The sequence below is a fragment of the Hemitrygon akajei genome, chromosome 8, assembly GCF_048418815.1.
Source record: "Hemitrygon akajei chromosome 8, sHemAka1.3, whole genome shotgun sequence".
Lineage (NCBI taxonomy): Eukaryota > Metazoa > Chordata > Chondrichthyes > Myliobatiformes > Dasyatidae > Hemitrygon > Hemitrygon akajei.
This window is the reverse complement of record NC_133131.1, coordinates 52239200-52257681: the sequence shown is the minus strand read 5'-3', so window position 1 is coordinate 52257681 and position 18482 is coordinate 52239200. Positions and strand designations below refer to the sequence as shown.

At 41.8% G+C, this 18482-nt stretch overlaps 1 protein-coding gene across 1 annotated transcript in view; it reads right to left on the bottom strand.

The window, feature by feature from the left end:
- Positions 1-6455: 6455 nt before the first annotated feature.
- The window catches only part of derl2 (derlin 2), a 35865-nt gene continuing 23838 nt past the window's right edge, over positions 6456-18482 (bottom strand). Inside the window, exons 6-7 of the mRNA XM_073053854.1 lie at positions 14099-14189; positions 6456-9586 (exon numbers count right to left, since the gene is read on the bottom strand). Of these exons, the coding sequence (XP_072909955.1) occupies positions 9493-9586; positions 14099-14189 (185 nt within the window). The 3' untranslated portion in view covers positions 6456-9492. The remainder of the gene's footprint in view (positions 9587-14098; positions 14190-18482) is intronic.

Sequence of the window (18482 nt, the reverse complement as noted above, 5' to 3'; positions counted from 1 at the left end):
GGTAGGAGACAAGTTCTGAGTTGAGTTCTGCATCGAAGACCAGTGGTGTTCCAGAGGGATCTACTCTGGGACCTCTCCTCTTTGAGATTTTTATAAATGACCTGGATGAAGAAGAGTGGGTTAGTAAGTTTGCTGATGACACAACAGTTGGGAGTGTTGTGAATAGTCTGGAGGGTTGTCAGAGGATACAGCGGGACTTCGATAGGATGCAGAACTGGGCTGAGAAGTGGCAGATGGAGTTCAACCCAGAGAAGTGTGAAGTGGTTCATTTCAGTGGGTCAAATTTAAAGACAGAATATAATATTAATGGTAAGACTTTTGGCAGTGTGGACGATCAGTGAGATCTTGGGGTCCGTGTTCAGAGGACACTCAAGGCTGCTGTGCAGTTTGACAGTGTTGTTAAAAGAGCTGTGAGATAATGTTACAGCTATGTAAGACCTTAGTTAGACCCCACTTGGAGTACTGTGCTCAGTTCCGGTCACCTCACTACAGGAGGATGTGGATACAGAAGAGATTTACAAGGATGTTACCTAGATTGGAGAGCATGCCTTATGTTGAGTGGACTTGGCCTTGAAGCAATGGAGAATAAGAGGTGACCTGGCAGGGGTGTATAAGATGATGAGAGGCATTGATCTTGTGGATAGCCAGAGGCTTTTCCCCAGGGATCAAATGGCTAACAAGAGGGGGCATAGTTTTAAGGTGCTTGGAAGTAGGTAGAGGGAGGAAGCCAAAGGTAAGTTTTTCACACAGAGTGTGGTGGGTGTGTGGAATGCATTGCCAGCAATGCTGGTAGAGGCGGATACAATAGGGTCTTTTAAGAGACTGTTAGGTACATAGAGGGAAATTCTAGGCAGTTTCTAGAGTAGGTTACATGGTTGGCACAACATTGTGAGTTGAAGGTTCTGAAATGTGCTGTAGATTTTCTATATAGATTCATTGAACATGGAGGCTGTTTCGTTGGTAGGTGAGGGCAAAGGAACCCTACTGTATTTCCGAGAGTAATGGGATGGACATTGTTCACTGGGGTTTATAGAATTCTTGATAAAGATTCACAGTAAAGAAGAGAGAATGATCAACTGGAGCAATGGTATGAAGGATGGCATTATCAGAAGAGATACCACGCAATGGAGTAATGGGGGATTGGATGAGATCTTACAGGAAGCAGGCTGGGAATCTGCAGGCTTATAGGTGGTATTAATAACAAAACAAAAATAATAAGACTCAAAGATGGGTCTAAAAGAGGAGTAGAACTTAGCAGAAAAATTCATACAACTGAGGGGTGATTGATGTTCGTGGCCTAAGGTAGAAGGAGTTGATTTTAGAAAACCTAGCACATTTATTTTTCAACATAGTCCCCTCCTACATTTACACACTTAGTCCAGCGGTTGTGGAGCATATGGATCTTGGACCTCCAAAAAGTGTTCACAGCAGGGGTGATTGATAAGTTCATAGCCTAAGGTAGAAGGAGATGAGTTATACAGCTCTGTTTACATGCACATGCAGGTCAACTCTTTGAGAGATTATGCAGAAAGTTTGAAGTTAATAACTCATCGGGGTGATTGATAAGTTCGTGGCCTAAGGTAGAAGCAGATGAGTTTTTAACTTCAAATTTTCTGCATAATCACTCAAAGAGTTGACCTGCATGTGCATGCAATGAGAGCTGTATAACTCATCTCCTTCTACCTTAGGCCACAAACTTATCATTTACCCATCTGTGGACACTTTCTGGAGGTCCAAGTTCACTATTTTGTAAATTTCTGTTGTTTTGCACTACTTATTTTAACTGAACTATTTAATGGACATATATAAACAACGTAACTAGTTTTTTTGTTCTGTATATTTATCATGTATTTCATTGTACCACTGCCATGAAGTTAACAAATTTCACGACATATTCCAGTGATATTAAACCTGATTCTGATTAAAATTCCTTGCTATTACCATATCAGAGGATCTGTCCTGAGCCCAGCATGTAAATGCCAAAGGAAGGTGGCTTGACAGCACCTGTACTTGCTTAGACGTTTCAGCAGATTTGGCATATCACCTAAAATTTTGATGAATTTCTATAGATGCACAGTGGAGAGTAACCTGACTGGTTGTATCATAGCCTGGTATGGAAACACCAATGCCCAAGAATGGTGAAGTGTACAAAAAGCGGTAGACATGCCAGTCCATCACAGGAAGAGCCCTCCCCTTTGTTGAGCAAATCTACAAGTAAATGCTGCCACAAGAAAGCAGCATCCATCATCAAGAACCCCCACTATCCAGACCATGTTCTCTTCTCGCCGCTGACATCAGGAAGTACAATAGCCTTAGATCCCATACCACAAGGTTCAGGAACAGTTATTAGATCAGACTCCTGAACCACTGTGTCACCCCACCTCTGAACTGATCCCATAACCAATGGACTCAGTTTCAAGCATTCTACAACTCATACTTTCAGTATTATTTATTTACTTTTTAACTTTATTTTAACTTGCACAGTTAGTCTTTTTGTTTATTGGTTGTTTATTAGTCTTTGTGTGTACCTTTTCATCAATTCTATTGAGTTTCTCTATTCTACTGTGAATGCCTGCAAGAAAATGAATATCAGTGTGCTATATGGTGACATATATACTTTGATAATAAATTTACTTTGAACTTTGACCTGTTGCCATTGACCCTTACAATATCAATGCACAACAGAAACCGTTGTATCTGGATGTACAACCGCTTGAAACATAGACAACCTCCAGCACAATACAGGCCCTTCGGCCCACAATGCTGTGCCGAACATGTACTTACTTTAGAAATTACCTAGGGTTACCCATAGCCCTCTATTTTTCTAAGCTCCATGTACCTGTCCAGGAGTCTCTTAAAAGACCCTATCGTATCCGCCTCCACCACCATCGCCGGCAGCCCATTCCATGCACTCACCACTCTGCATAAAATAGTTACCCCTGATATCTCCTCTGTACCTACTTCCAAGCACCTTAAAACTGTGCACCCTCATGTTAGCTTGGTATGACAACTGCTCTGCATGTAACTGCAGAGGCTTCTGATGAGATGTGGCCACATTATGGAAACCAAACTCTCCTCCATGGACTCTGTTTATACTTGCTGACTCAGTAAAGCAGCCAACATAATCAAAGACATCCCTGTCCCCACAGCAGACATTCTGTCTTCTTCCCATATATATATATATATAAACAGTATATATAAATTACCCAGGGTTACCCATAGCCCTCTATTTCTCTAAGCTCCATGTACCATATGTAACCCTCAGATCTCCATCTTAAAATTACTCCCCCGAATCTTGAGGCTATGTCCTCTAGTTCTAGTCTCACCTACCAGTGGAAACAACTTTCCTGCCTCTATCTTATCTATTCTTTTCATAATTTTATATATTTCTATTATATCTCCTCTCATCCTTCAGAAATCCAGCAAGTACAGCCCCAGGCAACTCAATTTCTCCTCATAGTCTAACCCCCTGATTTCTGGAATCAACCTGGTGAACCTCCTCTGCACTGCCTCCAAAGCCAGTATATCCTTCCGCATGTAAGGAGACCAGAACTGCACACAGTAGTCCAGGTGTGGCCTCATCAGTAATCTATACAGTTGCGACATAACCTCCCTGCTCTTAAAATCAATTCCTCTAACAATGAAGGCCAACATTTCATTTGCCTTCTTGATAGCCTGCTGCACCTGCAAACCAACCTTTTGTGATTTATGTAAAAGCACTCCCAAGTCCTTTTGCACAGCAGCCTCTTCCAAAGTGGATGACCTCACATTTACCAATATTGTACTCCATCTGCCAGACCCTTGCCCACTCACTCAACCTATCTACATCTCTCTACAGACTCTCCGTATCCCTTGCACAATTTGCCTTTCCACTCAATTTAGTATCATCAGCAAACTTAGATATATCATGAACAGTTGTGGGCCCAGCATCAGCTCCTGAGGCACACCGCTTACCACTGATTGCCAACCAGAGAAACACCCATGTATCCCAACTCTCCGCTTTCTATTAGTTAACCAATCCTCTATCCATGCTAATACATCACCCCCAACTCTATGCATCCTTACCTTATGGATAAGTCTTTTATGTGCACCTTATCGAGTGCTTTCTGGAAATCAAAGTAAACAATGTCCATCTGTTCCCCTCTATCCACTGTGCTCGTTATATCCCCAAGAACTCCAGTAGGTTTGTAAAACAGGACCTGCCTTTACTGAATCCATGCTGTGTCTGCCTGATGGATCCATTTCTTTCCAGATCCCTCGCTATTTCCTCTTTAATGATAGATTCAAACATTTTCCCAGCTACAGATGTTAAATTACCTGGCCTATAGTTACTTGCTTTTTGCCTACATTCTTTTTTGAACAGTGGAGTGACATTCACCTTCTTCCAGTCTGCTGGGACCTGTCCAGAGTCCAGAGAATGTTGGTAAATTATCACCAAAGCCTCAACTATAACCTCTGCCATTTCTTCCAGTACCCTGTGATGCATTCCATCAGGACCACACCAGTCCTGATGACGGATATAGGTCCGAAACATCAACTGTTTATTCCCTGCCATGAGAAAATTGATATTTATGGGTGAAATTCGCTCTTCAATGAAAATTAAACTGGGCATAAGATATAAACTACCCTTCCCAGAAATAGTACAATAGGTTCTTTTACATACTTAAGTTCCATATTTTATTTCAGTGATGGTACTTCCATACTGCAGGACCTCTTCAGTGTCCTGTTTGAGCCTCTGGCGTGGGGCATAAGCCTTTGATCTACTGACTCATAAAACAAAGGGTTAATTGGGCTGCAGCCAATACTTGTTCAGTGAAGCAATTTCTCAATCCTTCTCATAGTGATATCTATAACCTGATGGGTGTTTGTCTTTTCCTTCAGGGAACTGGGGCTCTCCCTGTTTATCAAATAAAACCAGAAAATGCTGGAAATACTCAGCAGGCTTGGCAGCATTTGTGGAGAACGAAAAAGAATTAATGTTTCAGATTTATAGCTTTTTTCCCTGAATTAAAAAGATCTAGAAAATAGACACATTTAAAGTTGCAGAGACAGATGGACTAGCTGCCTACAACATCTTTTTACAGTCAATGTCATTCCCTTTCATCCTTTTTCACACCTGGAGAGGAGGGATGCTGATGTAAGAATGCTGTTCTTGGACTACAGTTCAGTATTTCCCCTCCAGGCTTGACAAGAAGCTCAGAGACCTCGGCCTTCACCCTGCCTTGTGCAGCTGGATCCTGGACTTACTGTCAGATGGTAATAGTGGGCTCCCTCACCTCTGACCCTCAACACAGGAACCCCCAGAGCTGTGTCCTAAGTCCACCCCTTTACTCTCTGTACACCTGTGACTGTGTCACCACCCACACCTCCAATCTGCTAATTAAATTTGCAGATGATAATACATTGATTGGCCTAATCTCAAATAATAAATGCAGCCAACAAAGAGGAAGTCACCACCCTACACAGTGGTGTCATGAAAACAACTCTCCCTCAATTTCGAAAAAAACAAAGGAGCTGGTTGTGGACTACAGGAGGAATGGAGACAGGCTAACCCCTATTGATATCCACTGATCTGGGGTTGAGAGGGTGAACAGCTTCAAGTTCCTCGGTATACACATCACCGAGGGCCTCACTTGGTTTGTACATACTGGCTGTGAAAAAAGTAAAACAGTGCCTCTTTCACCTCAGACAGTTGAAGAAATTTGGCATGAGTCCCCAAATTGTAAGGACTTTCTACAGATGCACAATTGAGAACATCCTGACTGGCTACATCACTGCCTGGTATGGGAACTGTACTTCCCTCAATCGCAGGATGCTGCAGAAAGTGGTGTGGACAGCCCAGCACATCTGTGGATGTGAACTTCCCACTATTCAGGACAGGTGCGTAAAAATGACCTGAGTCAACCCAACCACAAACTGTTACATCTGCTACCATCCGGGTACCGCAGCATAAAAGCCAAGACCAACAGGCTCCAGAAAAGCTTCTTCCACCAGGCCATCAGACTGATTACATCATGCTGATACAATTGTATTTCTAAGCTATATTGACTGTTCAGTTGTATATCTTACTGCAAATACTGTTTATTACAAATTACTATAATTTGCACATTCAGGCAGAAACATAAGGTAAAGATTTTTACTCCTGTGTGTGAAGGATTTAAGAAATAAAGTCAATTCAATTCAATTCTATCATCAATACTCTGTTAGCTTTTGCCTCCTCTCTGCAACCTAGAACACAGTAAATGTCCCAGTTCTGATAAGAACATACAGAATTTTGTTTTTATATAACATTTACAGTATCTGGAAATGTTTGTTTTTCTCAGGAAGGTATCTATAAGCTTACTGCTATTTTTCAGTTCCCTCTCTTCCCACAGAGCCTTTCCATGGGGAGTATCTGCCAAGCCAACCAGGGGTGAAAATATGTGTATAGAAGAACCTTAAGAATTTGAGAAATATGAATGAAAATAATTTAATTTTTATCACAAGGTTTTCCATAAATTGGAGATGAGCATAGAATAAAAAGGTGAAACTCTTGTCAAACATCACTAAAAGGTTGAACAAGAAACAAGTTACAAAGTGTAGGTTTTTTAAATAATCAGTTAACATGCTGTAAATGGAAGCAGATATACACCCAACAGCTTCACAATATTCTGCATATGGGAATCACATAGTATGATTAAAAATACCTAAATACTTTGCTTCACATAGATTTGATACAATGATAAACCGATTGGAAGGATTCAATCTTTCATACTAATCTGTGGGGCGGGCCCATGGGTGCCAGAAATAAGGGATGCTTCCAGATCCATGGGGTAGCTGCAGCTGCAGCTCTCTGTGATGCCCACACCTAGCTATCAGCTCCATAGGTGTGAGGCTCAGTGATACAGGTGGCCAGATCCAGTCTCCAAGCAGTTCAGCTTCATGAGGTAGCCAGGGACAGAATGATGAGGTACAGGTGCAGTGGGTACAGGCCATTGTGCCATATTGCAAGGGCCATTAATCACGTAGCTGATTGTACTGACCAGCTGAGCCTGGTCAAGTTCCATCTGACGTATACAAAGCACAACACAGACAGCAGGGCAGTAGCAGCCTGAGCCTGCTTCCCTGCTCACCGCTCAACGACACAGAAACTCAGTGATCATGAAGGATTTTACACTACCAACAACCAAGGGAAAAGAAACAATAAAACCATCTGATTAAGTCTTAGCTCACTAGGTACAGAAAATTAGGATTACAATCTGAAGCTATCAGATAAAACTGAGGTCTGAGTCTTAATGAGGATGCAGTCACTGGCAACCTGTGACCCTGCCAACTGAACATGCAGTGGGAATGCTGAACTCTTCATGAATCAGACCAAATGCCAAAGTCAATTGACAATGAACCAACTGAGCTTTCATTGTGAATTTAAAGGATATTCCCAACTTGTTCTGCCTCAGTAACTGTTGGGACCTACATTGACAAGACCTTAATTCACTCACCTTGACAGAGTACCAGGGTTAGACTGGTAAGAACTTGCATTATAGACTGCCAATCCACATCCTCTCAGTCTGCCAGCAGCAAAGAGGCAGCTAATATATTTGTTATTCAGTCTGGGGTTCATAACAGCAGTCAGATAACAAAGAAACAGACTGCTCTTGATGATTACAAGTGTATAAATATTCACCTGGTTACTGGGGGATAGTTCTCTCTTCACCTGTAAAATAACACACAGCCCTTTTACGTTAATCTGAGAGAGCAAATCATGCTACGATAGGATTGCTCACTGTGCTGCTTCACTGATGGCAATCTGGCCTGCAATTTCAGTCTTCTGGAGCAGGACCACAGACCTGGATGTAAGTACAGCTGTGGGGAATGGCTCTCAGTGCAGTATACTTGGTGAGAAAGCTTTTTCCGGCTTGCAGTCCCAATCCCCAGCATCATTCCACCTGTGTTACATCACCAGCAGTGATCCTTTCAGCAAACGAACGTAGTGTTGCACTACTGCAAAGTTCCAGTTCCTCTCACATAAAACATCCTATTGCTCATGCCATTTTCTACTATGTTTTCCATGACCCAAGAAACTAAAAGCTTGCTCGGATTCAAGGAGGTTGAAAACCTCACACAAGGAGCTAGTCAGCTAAATTCTATGTAGGAAATTATAAATAACAAGCTATGACCTTAATGGCCAAACTGAAGCAAGAATGTTTAATACAATCACACCGGAATGAATTAAGCATATTTATAAGCAGTTTGTTCAAGATATTCTTTTACACTTGGATGTTGCTGAATAATGTGCAAGTGCAAGAAATGAATGGAAGTCACCATCTTACCTGGCATTTTATACACTCTTCACCCTCACTGTCTAGCACTTTTCATATGCAGTGTGAGGCCATCAGCCTAGCAAGGTAATTGATCCAGCAGAGGGTAAGTTAACTAAAATAGGACATTATAGTATTTTATTATTTTGAAATTTGAGCACAACAGCCTTCGTTAATGGCAGAATGTTAAATGATCCCTACATCTGCCTAATGAAGTCAATTGGGGGAATAAGACCCTGAACTTCTTTGCAATTTTACACATCTGCTTGAAAAGACAGACAGTTTAATGTCTCATTTTAGAGACAGAACTTTCCAGTGTTATATTCCAATATTGCTTAGAAATATTAGTACAGTATATACTTTTATCTTCAGATTTCTGGAGGGAGGTTTGAACCCACATCATTCTCTCTCAACTGGAAATACTGCCAACTGCTGACAATACAGATATGCAGATATCCTCAGACCACCAGTGGGCAATTAAAAGCAGCCTCACATATCAAGTTAAAACTCATCTGTGGATTAGCCTATTTAACAACGCTAACAATCCTGCGATGTCCAAATCACATAAGTGCAGGGTTATGCTGTGAGGATTTCAGTTCAACAAAGTATTCTGTCTGATACTCAAAGTATACTGACTGCAGAGGTGGAGTGTACTTGGTCTAAACAAAGGCAGTAATAAACTGTATTAACGGAGGACTATGTTAACACAGATCAAAAGCTCCATCTGTTCGCTTTCTGCTCAGTAATTTAATGTCAAGAATCAAAGAAAGTTTGATAGTCGGGTTCCAATTTCATTGTCAAATAACACTTACAATTCTGAAACCAGTCAGCCACTGTTGATAAAAAAAAGTTATAAAAATTATGGCCACACTTATGACTGTAACCTCAGATATTTGATCTTCTGTGAAACAATTAATGTAAATCTCAGATGTCCAGTTCCATAGAGTAGACCTTATGGAAGCTATCAGCTATTCCAGTATAACAGGCATAGGCACCATTGGCCATCAGGAAAGGCAAGTATCCATTTCGCAGGAGGTGCTTGCTGGTTGGTGGGTCATTGGCAATCTGTAAGATTGTATTCTTTGTAATGAACCAAGGTCACGGCAAGCAGTAGGGAGGCAAATGAGAACAAATTTGTCCTCTGAGGTTCCAAAGAGTGTGTGTGGCTAGCAGTTGTTCATGGCTAGCCTCCAAGTCACTGCCCCTCACCCCAGTTGAAGCCCCCAGGTCGGTCCTCAGGCAATGGGTTGTAGTTGGGATCTTCTTCAGGAATGTCAAAAATAGCTTTCCTGCCAATGAGAAACAGAGCTTAATGATTTGTGAACACAAATATCATATAGAATAAACAACAGAGATTCTGCATATGTTGGAAATCTTGAACAACACACAAAATGCAATTCAGCAAGTCAGGCAACGTCAATGGAGGGGAAGAAACAGTTGATGTTTTGGGCTGAGAACCTTCATCAGGTCTGGAAAGGAAGGGGACAAAAGCCAGAATAAGATGGAGGGAGGGCAAGTCCAGAGTTCTGACACGTGAATATGCAGAGAATGGATGGGGTATGACTCGTGTGTATATGTCTTCCTGCATTTCAAAACTCCTGCAATCTAGGGTCCACTCTGTTCTCACTGTCTAAATGCTCCCGTTCACTCACTAATTACGTAACCTTGTTCACAGTTTATCCCCATGGTAACCTCACTTCTAACTTATCAGAGACATGCGCAATGAGCTTCTTTAATCTCCTTCCTAGATCTGAAGTGCTTCCAACTTGAAATATTGATCATTTCCCTTCCTAATGATACAGCCTGACCTGCTGAGTATTTCCAGCATTTTCTGTTTTTAGACTACCAGTATCTGCAGCTTTCTTTGATTTCAAAGGGGACATCAGAAGTAAACAGTCCATCTCCAAGCTAGAATTACCACTGTCACCTAAACACAGTAATGTGTTGTGGTAAGAACTAAGGCCACTGCATTAATATAGCCATTTTCAAATAAGTTCAAGGGAGCAGAACATACAGTGAGACGTCCTCTCCAAAAGGAGTAGTTTGGATTATAAAAGAGCTGCAACTCCTTACAATGGAGCAAAGTCACCAGTGGGGCTGCATTAGCAACATTAGGTGGGATGGGAGCTCGTGGCAGATGCTGATGGGTTGTTTGCATCTGTTAGAAATTTGCTGGGGAAACATCATTCTATAGGAACAAGGTGGGAAGTTGAAAACAGGGCTAGGGGCCGGTTGAAACTTAGTGGGTATATAGTGTTCAACAGTTATCTGTGTCTGTTGGGACAAAACCTATCTTTGTCAGAGTTTTGACTCATAAGATAGTTGACAACAAAAGTCAATCTTTGTTAATGATGCATCTGCAGAATGTCACATAGGCAGACAAATGGGTTGATAAAGGTCAGCTCAGATAACTTGATTTGTCAAGATACGCTCTGATTATGATAGTGATTACAAACTGTACAACAGAAGGATGTTCCTGAGAAGCAGTTGCATTTGGAGAGGGCCACATTGCTCAATCCAACTACACTTGCAAAAGACCTTAATTCTAATGGAATATTAGTCACCATTGTATCTTCTCTCTTAGCAGACATCAAACTCTTATTATCCATATTGCAAGGTGCTTGGATTATCAGAAGAATTTAGACTTGTTTCAACTGCAAAGGGTAATGGTGGGCCCACTTGGAGTATCATCTGTAGTTTCAGTTGCCTCATTTAAAGAGGAATGCACTTACCTAATTGAAAGTGCAGATAAGGTTGACTAACTGTTTATAAGAAACAGCAGTGGGCCATTTGGCCTCTTGTGGCTACTTCCTTTTTTTCCAATACAATCATGCTTACTTCAACAACATTTACCATATCTTTTGAATTTTCTTATTTTAATATCTCACTCATTTTTGGTACTAAGTGACTGAGCTTCCATAGCCCTCCCAAGTACAAAATTCCAATTATTCTCTTTCCCCTGTTAAGAAATTTCTCATCCTAGAAATGACATCCTCTAGTTTTGAGAATGACCTCTGATGTTACGACACTCCAGCCAGGTTTTGTCCTGCAGGGCTTTGCCTCTTTGTTTGTACACCACACTTCCAGCATCATTTTCACTCATCCTTTTCTCACATATCCTTTAATTTCCAGTATACAATTCCATGATTTAGGAGCAGGAGTAAGCCATTAACCTTGAGTCTGACCCACTATTTAATAAAACTATGACTGAGCTAACTGTATCTTCACCCCCACAGTACTGTGCAAAAGTCTTAGGCACAAGTAAAAAAATTCTGTAAAGTAAAAATGCTTTCAAAAGTAATGAAAAGTTTCTAAATATCAAAAAATTACTATAACAGTATAAACAGTACAGTATAAAAAACTAAAATCAGTATTTGGTGTGACTATCCTTTGCCTTTAAAACTGCATCAGTTATCTTCAGAACACTGTTGTGCAGTTTTATAAGAAAATTGGCTGGTAGGTGTTCCAAGCATCTTGGAGAACTTGCCACAGTTTCACTGCAGATTCTGGCTGTCTCTGTTGGTAATCCCAGACAGCCTCGATGATGTTGAAATCAGGGCTCTGTGGAGGCCATACCATCTGTGCAGAACTCCTTGTTTCTCTTTTTGCTGAAGATAGTTCTTTATGACCATGGTCATATGTTTGGGGTCATCGTCCTGCTACAGAATGAAGTTGAGACCGATCATACACCTCCCAGATGGTATTATGTGGTGGATGAGAATCTGCTTGTACTTCTCAGCATTGAAGACTCCATTAATTCTGACCAGATCTCCAACTCCATTTGCAGAAATGCTGCTCCAAACCTTCAGGGAATCTCCACCATGCTTCACTGTTGGCTCCAGACACTCATTCATGTAGCATTCTCCAGCGCTTCTATGGACAAACTCCCTCCTGTTTGAGCCAAACATTTCAAATTTTGACTCATCAGCCCAGGACACTTGCTGCCATTGTTCAGCACCCCAGACTTGCGTCTTTGTGTTCAGGTGAGTCTCGTGGCTTTGTTTCCACTTTGGAGGAATGGCTTTTTGGCAGCAACTCTGACATGCAGATCATTTCTGACAAGACTTCTCTGGACTGCAGTGAGTTCAGAGCTGAAAGCAGTGCCGGGCGTCTTCCGATTTAGAAGGGATGTCAGTTTGCTATATCTCATCAGCTGTACTTGGTTTCCATGGCATTTCTGTACCTCAGCCTTGTCAGTTTCTTTGTGTTTCTTCACATGAACTTGAACAGCAGATCTTAAAAATCCTGCCTGCTGTAAAACTTCTGCTTGGGAGAGACCTTGCATGACCACCTTGAGTCTTGTTGCTGTACTCAAAATTGCCATGGTGTAAGAATTGATTATTTGAAGGTTAACTTGTCATATCTGCCACACCCTCACCTTTTAGTTTGGTCATCCTTCACTCAATTTGGTTCCTTCTACACCCATTTCTGTTTCAGTTAATCAGTTTGTCATTATGTCATTATCATTAACACCGATTTTATCTTTGTTTAATCATGTACTGGGCTATATACCTACAAAGTCATCAAGATTTTGAAAAGTGTTCTATTACTTAAAATGTTATTTTCTTTAACAAAATACAGAGATTTCTCTGTAACAATTTTTTGGAAAATGAATATTTATAAATCTGAAATTTACTTTTTTCTACTGGCACATTAATGCAGAAGACAAAAAACACCTATAACTAAAGTCATTTAAAAAATATAGTGTGTGTAAGACTTTTGCACAGTACTATATCTCCCCAGTCACCTGCAGTAAACTTTCTCCTTCTTGCTTATTAAGTATCTATCTCTGATCCCCACTTCTTCATGCTGCTCAAGGGTTGCTTTGGGATGGAATGGGGAAGAGAGCTGGAGGATGCCTGAATTCAAGAATAATCAAGAGTGACATGCAATTTCACTGCTGACTTGGCTTAATGTAATTTTAGTTCCAACTAAAGATTGCAAATTCAGGGGATTTGAAGAACAATGAAAGAGCTTTAGATGGCCAATTATCATCAAGAGGAGGAAGATGGAAGAATGGGGATGGTGAGGCAGAGAATAAGGGATTTCTTCTGCAAACATATGAGGCACTTTCGTAAACCAGAAAATTCTGAGTAGACATCCATGTCAGTAGAGTTCATTGTGGAGGCCCCTTGCCCAATGGGTCAGAAAAAGGTGAGAGGGAAACAGTCAATATTGCGGATAGATGACCTACTGCAGAAAGTGCTAATACAGACAGAGCAAGCATGTTACCTGAGGTTGCAGCATTCAGTATCAAGTCCTGAAGGTTATAAAGTGCCAAAACAGAAAATGAGGCACTGTTTCTCAAGCATGAATATAATACAAGGGCAATCCTGTTTTTCCTCTTCTTCTCTTGGCCAGAGCAGTGTTTTCCCTTGGTGTTCTCCTTCCGATCCACCAGTTTCTGCAGCCACCCTTTCATTTTCCACCACTCCAATAAAATTCCACACCCAGACACACCTTGCCCTTCCATCCATTTTCTCTTCAGCCCCTCCAAATATTATTTTCCTTCTTAAATCAGTTCCATGCAACTGCAGAAGATGTAATGCCTGTTATTTCACCTCTTTCCTTTCCATTGTGCTGGGATCCACACAGTCCTTCCAAGTGAAGTACTGATTCACTCGTACATGACCCATCTTTCAATGGGAAAGGTAGATAAATTAAATGATTCAACAATGTTTGAAATAAATACCATCGTTCGGGTGCTACTATAAACTGAGACACTCAGTGGAATTGCTTTGATTGAAATAGATGGAATTGCCTGCACTGAAACATTCAGCAAAAGCTTTGGTAATACTTACAAAATGCTTGGAGTCCTAAGTAGCCGTCCCCCACCTGGTTGGTTTGGAAATACATCTTCCAAAAAGTAGTATATGTGGCCCACAGCAATTCCTGAAGTGAAAAATAAGCAGGTAAATGCAGGAGTTAGAGGTACAGCATGTTTCCCCTCCTTAGCATTATCATCTGCACCCTGCACACTCAACACCCAGAACCAATCCACACAGGGATTATTCAGCCCATTAACCACACCTGCTCTGTCCCACTCCGTCACAGAGAATGGGTCACTCCTCATCTTTCCTTGTAACTCTACAGCTTTTGCCTATTCACCTTTGAGTGCTTTTGAAAGTTATTAATAAATTTGTGACCCTCTCTCTTTACAATCCACTTTTATCCAAATCACACTATCCCAGCAAGTTTCCATTTATTTAGAACATAGAAATCTACAGCACATTACAGGCCCTTCGGCCCACAATGTTGTGCCGACCATGTAACCTACTCTAGAAACTGCCTAGAATTACCCTATGGCATAGCTCTCTATTTTTCTAAGCTCCATGTATCTATCTTAGAGGCTCTCAAAAGACCCTACTGTATCCGCTTCCACCACCGTCGCTGGCAGTGCTTTCCACACACCCACCCCTCTCTGTTTGAAAACTTAGCCTGACATCCTCTCAGTACCTATTTCCAAGCACGTTAAAGCTATGCTCCCTCGTGTTAGCCATTTCAGTCTCTGACTATCCACATGATCAATGCCCTTCATCATCTTATACACCTCTATCAGGTCACCTCTCATCCTCCGTCACTCCAAGGAGAAAAGGCCAAGTACAGTCAACCTATTCTCATGAGGTACACCCTCCAATCCAAACAGCACCCTTGTAAATCTCCTTTGAATTGAATTGAATTGAATTGAATTGACTTTATTTCTTACATCCTTCACATGAGAAGTAAAACTCTTTACATTACGTCTCCATCTGAATGTGCAATCATAGTAATTTATAATAAATAGAACAGTCAATGTAATATAGATTACACTCAGATCAGCGCGAGTTCATCAGTCTGATGGCCTGGTGGAAGAAGCTGTCCCGGAGCCTGTTGGTCCTGGTTTTCATGCTGCGGTACCACTTCCTGGATGGTAGCAGCTGGAATAGATTGTGGTTGGGATGGCTTGTGTCCCCAATGATCCTACGGGCCCTTTTTACACACCTGTCCTTGTAAATGTCCTGAATCATGGGAAGTTCACAACTATAGATGTGCTGGGCTGTCTGCACCACTCTCTGCAGAGTCCTGCTATTAAGGAAAGTACAGTTCCCATACCAGGCAGTGATGCAGCCAATCGGGATGCTCTCAATTGTACCCCTTTAGAAAGTTCTTAGAATTTATGGGCCCATACCAAACTTACTCAACAGTCTGATGTGAAGGAGGCGCTGGTGTGCCTTTCTCACCACACAGCTGGTGTGTACAGACCACGTGAGGTCCTCAGTGATGTGAATGCCAAGGAACCTGAAGATGTTTACCCTCTCAACCCCAGATCCATTGATGTCAATAGGGGTTAGTTCTGCAGTCCTCATGTAATCCACAACCAGCTCCTTTGTTTTTGAGGGAGAGGTTGTTTTCTTGACACCACTGTGTCAGAGAGATGACCTCTTCCTTGTAGGCCACCTTGTTATTGTTTGAGATGTCAATCAATGTAGTGTCATTGGCAAATTTAATTAGCAGGTTGGAGCTGTGAGTGGCAATAGTCATAGGTATACAGGGAGTAAAGGAGGGGATTTAGTACGCAGCCCTGAGGGGCTCCTGTATTGAGAGTCAAAGGGTTGAAGGTGAGGGAGCCCACTCTTACAACCTGCTGGTGATCTGACAGGAAGTCCAGGATTCAGCTGCACAAGGCAGGGTGAAGGCCGAGGTCTCTGAACTTCTTGTCGAGCCTGGATGGAACTATGGTGTTGAATGTTGAACTGTAGTCCAAGAACAGCATTCTCACATAAGCATCCTTCTTCTCCAGATGTACAGCAGTGGCCATTGTGTCATCTGTCAATCAGCAGTGTTGGTAGGCGAATTGTGAGGGTCCAGTTTGGGTGGTAGCAAGGTGCAGATGTAATCCTCGACCAGCCTCTCAAAACATTTACTTATTATTGAGGTGAGTACGACAGGACACCAATCTCTATACTCTATACAGTCTCTATAGTATTCACGTCCCTCCTATAGTGAGGTGACCAGAACTGAACACAGTACTCCAAGAGGGGTCTGACCAAGGTCTTATATTGCTGTAACACTACCTCACGGCTCTTGAAATCAATCCCATGGTTGATGAATGCCAGCACACCATACACCTTCTTAACAACACTGTCAACCTGTGCAGCAGTTTTTGAGGGTCCTATTGACACAGACCCCAAGATCTCTCGGATCCTCCACACTGCCAAGAGTCTTACCATTTATATTATATTCTGTCTTCAAATTGGACCTACCATAATGAGCCATTTCAAACTTATCTGGGTTGAAGTCCATCTGCCGCTTCTCAGCCTAGTTCTGCATTCTACTGATGGCCTGCTGTAGCCTCAGACAATCCTCCAGACTATCCACAACACTCCCAACCTTTGTGTCATCAGCAGACTTACTAACCCATTCCTCTACTTCCTCATCCAGGTCATTTATAAAAATCACCAAGTGAAGGGGTCCCAGAACAGATCCCTGAAGCACACCACTGGTCACCAACCATCTACAACCAGCCTTTGCCTTGTGTGGGCAAGCCAATTCTGGATCCACAAAGCAAGGTCTCCTTGGATCCAATGCCTCCTTACTTTCTGAAGGAGCCTTGCATGGGGAACCTTATCAAATGCCTTATTGAAATCCATATATACTACATCATATAACCATATAACAATTACAGCACGGAAACAGGCCATCACAGCCCTTCTAGTCTGTGCCGAATGCTTACTCTCACCTAGTCCCACTTATCTGCACTCAGCCTATAACCCTCCATTCCTTTCCTGTCCATATACCTATCCAATTTTACTTTAAATGACAATACCGAACCTGCCTCTACCACTTCTATTGGAAGCTCGTTCCACACAGCTACCACTCTCTGAGTAAAGAAATTCCCCCTCGTGTTACCCTTAAACTTTTGCCCCCTAACTCTCAACTCATGCCCTCTTGTTTGAATCTCCCTACTCTCAATGGAAAAAGCCTATCCACGTCAACTCTATCTATCCCCCTCATAATTTTAAATACCTCTATTAAGTCCCCCCTCAACTTTCTATGCTCCAAAGAATAAAGACCTAACTTTTTCATCCTTTCCCTGTAACTTAGGTGATGAAACCCAGGTAACATTCTAGTAAATGTTGGACCCAGTACAGATTCTTGAGGCACACCACTAGTCACCGGCCTCCAACCTGACAAACAGTTATCCACCACTACTCTCTGGCATCTCCCATCCAGCCACTGTTGAATCCATTTTACTACTTCAATGTTAATACCTAACGATTGAACCTTCCTAACTAACCTTCCGCCCGGAACCCTGTCAAAGGCCTTACTGAAGTTCATATAGACAACATCCACTGTTTTACCCTCGTCAACTTTCCTTGTAACCTCTTCAAAAAATTCAATAAGATTTGTCAAACATGACCTTCCAGGCACAAATCCATGTTGACTGTTCCTAATCATCCACTGCTCTATTTTCATCAATTTGTTTTGTTACATCCTCAAATAATTCATTCAGGCTCGTAAGGCTTGACCTGCCCTTGACAAAGCCATGTTGACGAGCTCCAATCAGATTATGTCTCTCCAAATGCCTCTCAGGATATTCTCCAACAACTTGCCCACCACTGAAGTCAGACTCACTGGTCAATAATTTTCTGGGCTATCTCCACTCCCTTCCTTGAACAAGGGAACCACATTTGCAACCAATCCTCTGGTACTTCTCCTGTCCCTATTGATGAAGCAAATATCATCGCAAGAGGCTCAGCAATCGCTTCCCTCGCTTCCTACAGTAGCCTGGGGTACATCTATCTCAACTGGTCCCAGTGACTTACCTAACTTAATGCTTTTCAAAAGTTCCAGCACATTCTCTCTCTTAATGTCTATATGCTCAAGTGTTTCAGTCCGCAGTAAGTTATTCCTATTGAATACCAACTTACTGAAAACCTCAAGATGCTGATGATCAGACATCTTTTAGAATGCCTGCACTCTACCCTAGATTCTTGCACGATGCTGTTTATTTAAGAAGATTCAGCAACACTGAGAGAATAACTGTACACAGTAGAACTCCAATAATCTGGAAACTATAAGGCTTTGGGACAAGCATATTTTCTAAAATGAGATGTTATTCCACTAATTCTCAACCATGTTTTTTTTTTACATGCTACACAGTTGTACATTAAGTTTTCCAGTGAACCCACTGAATTTAAAGGA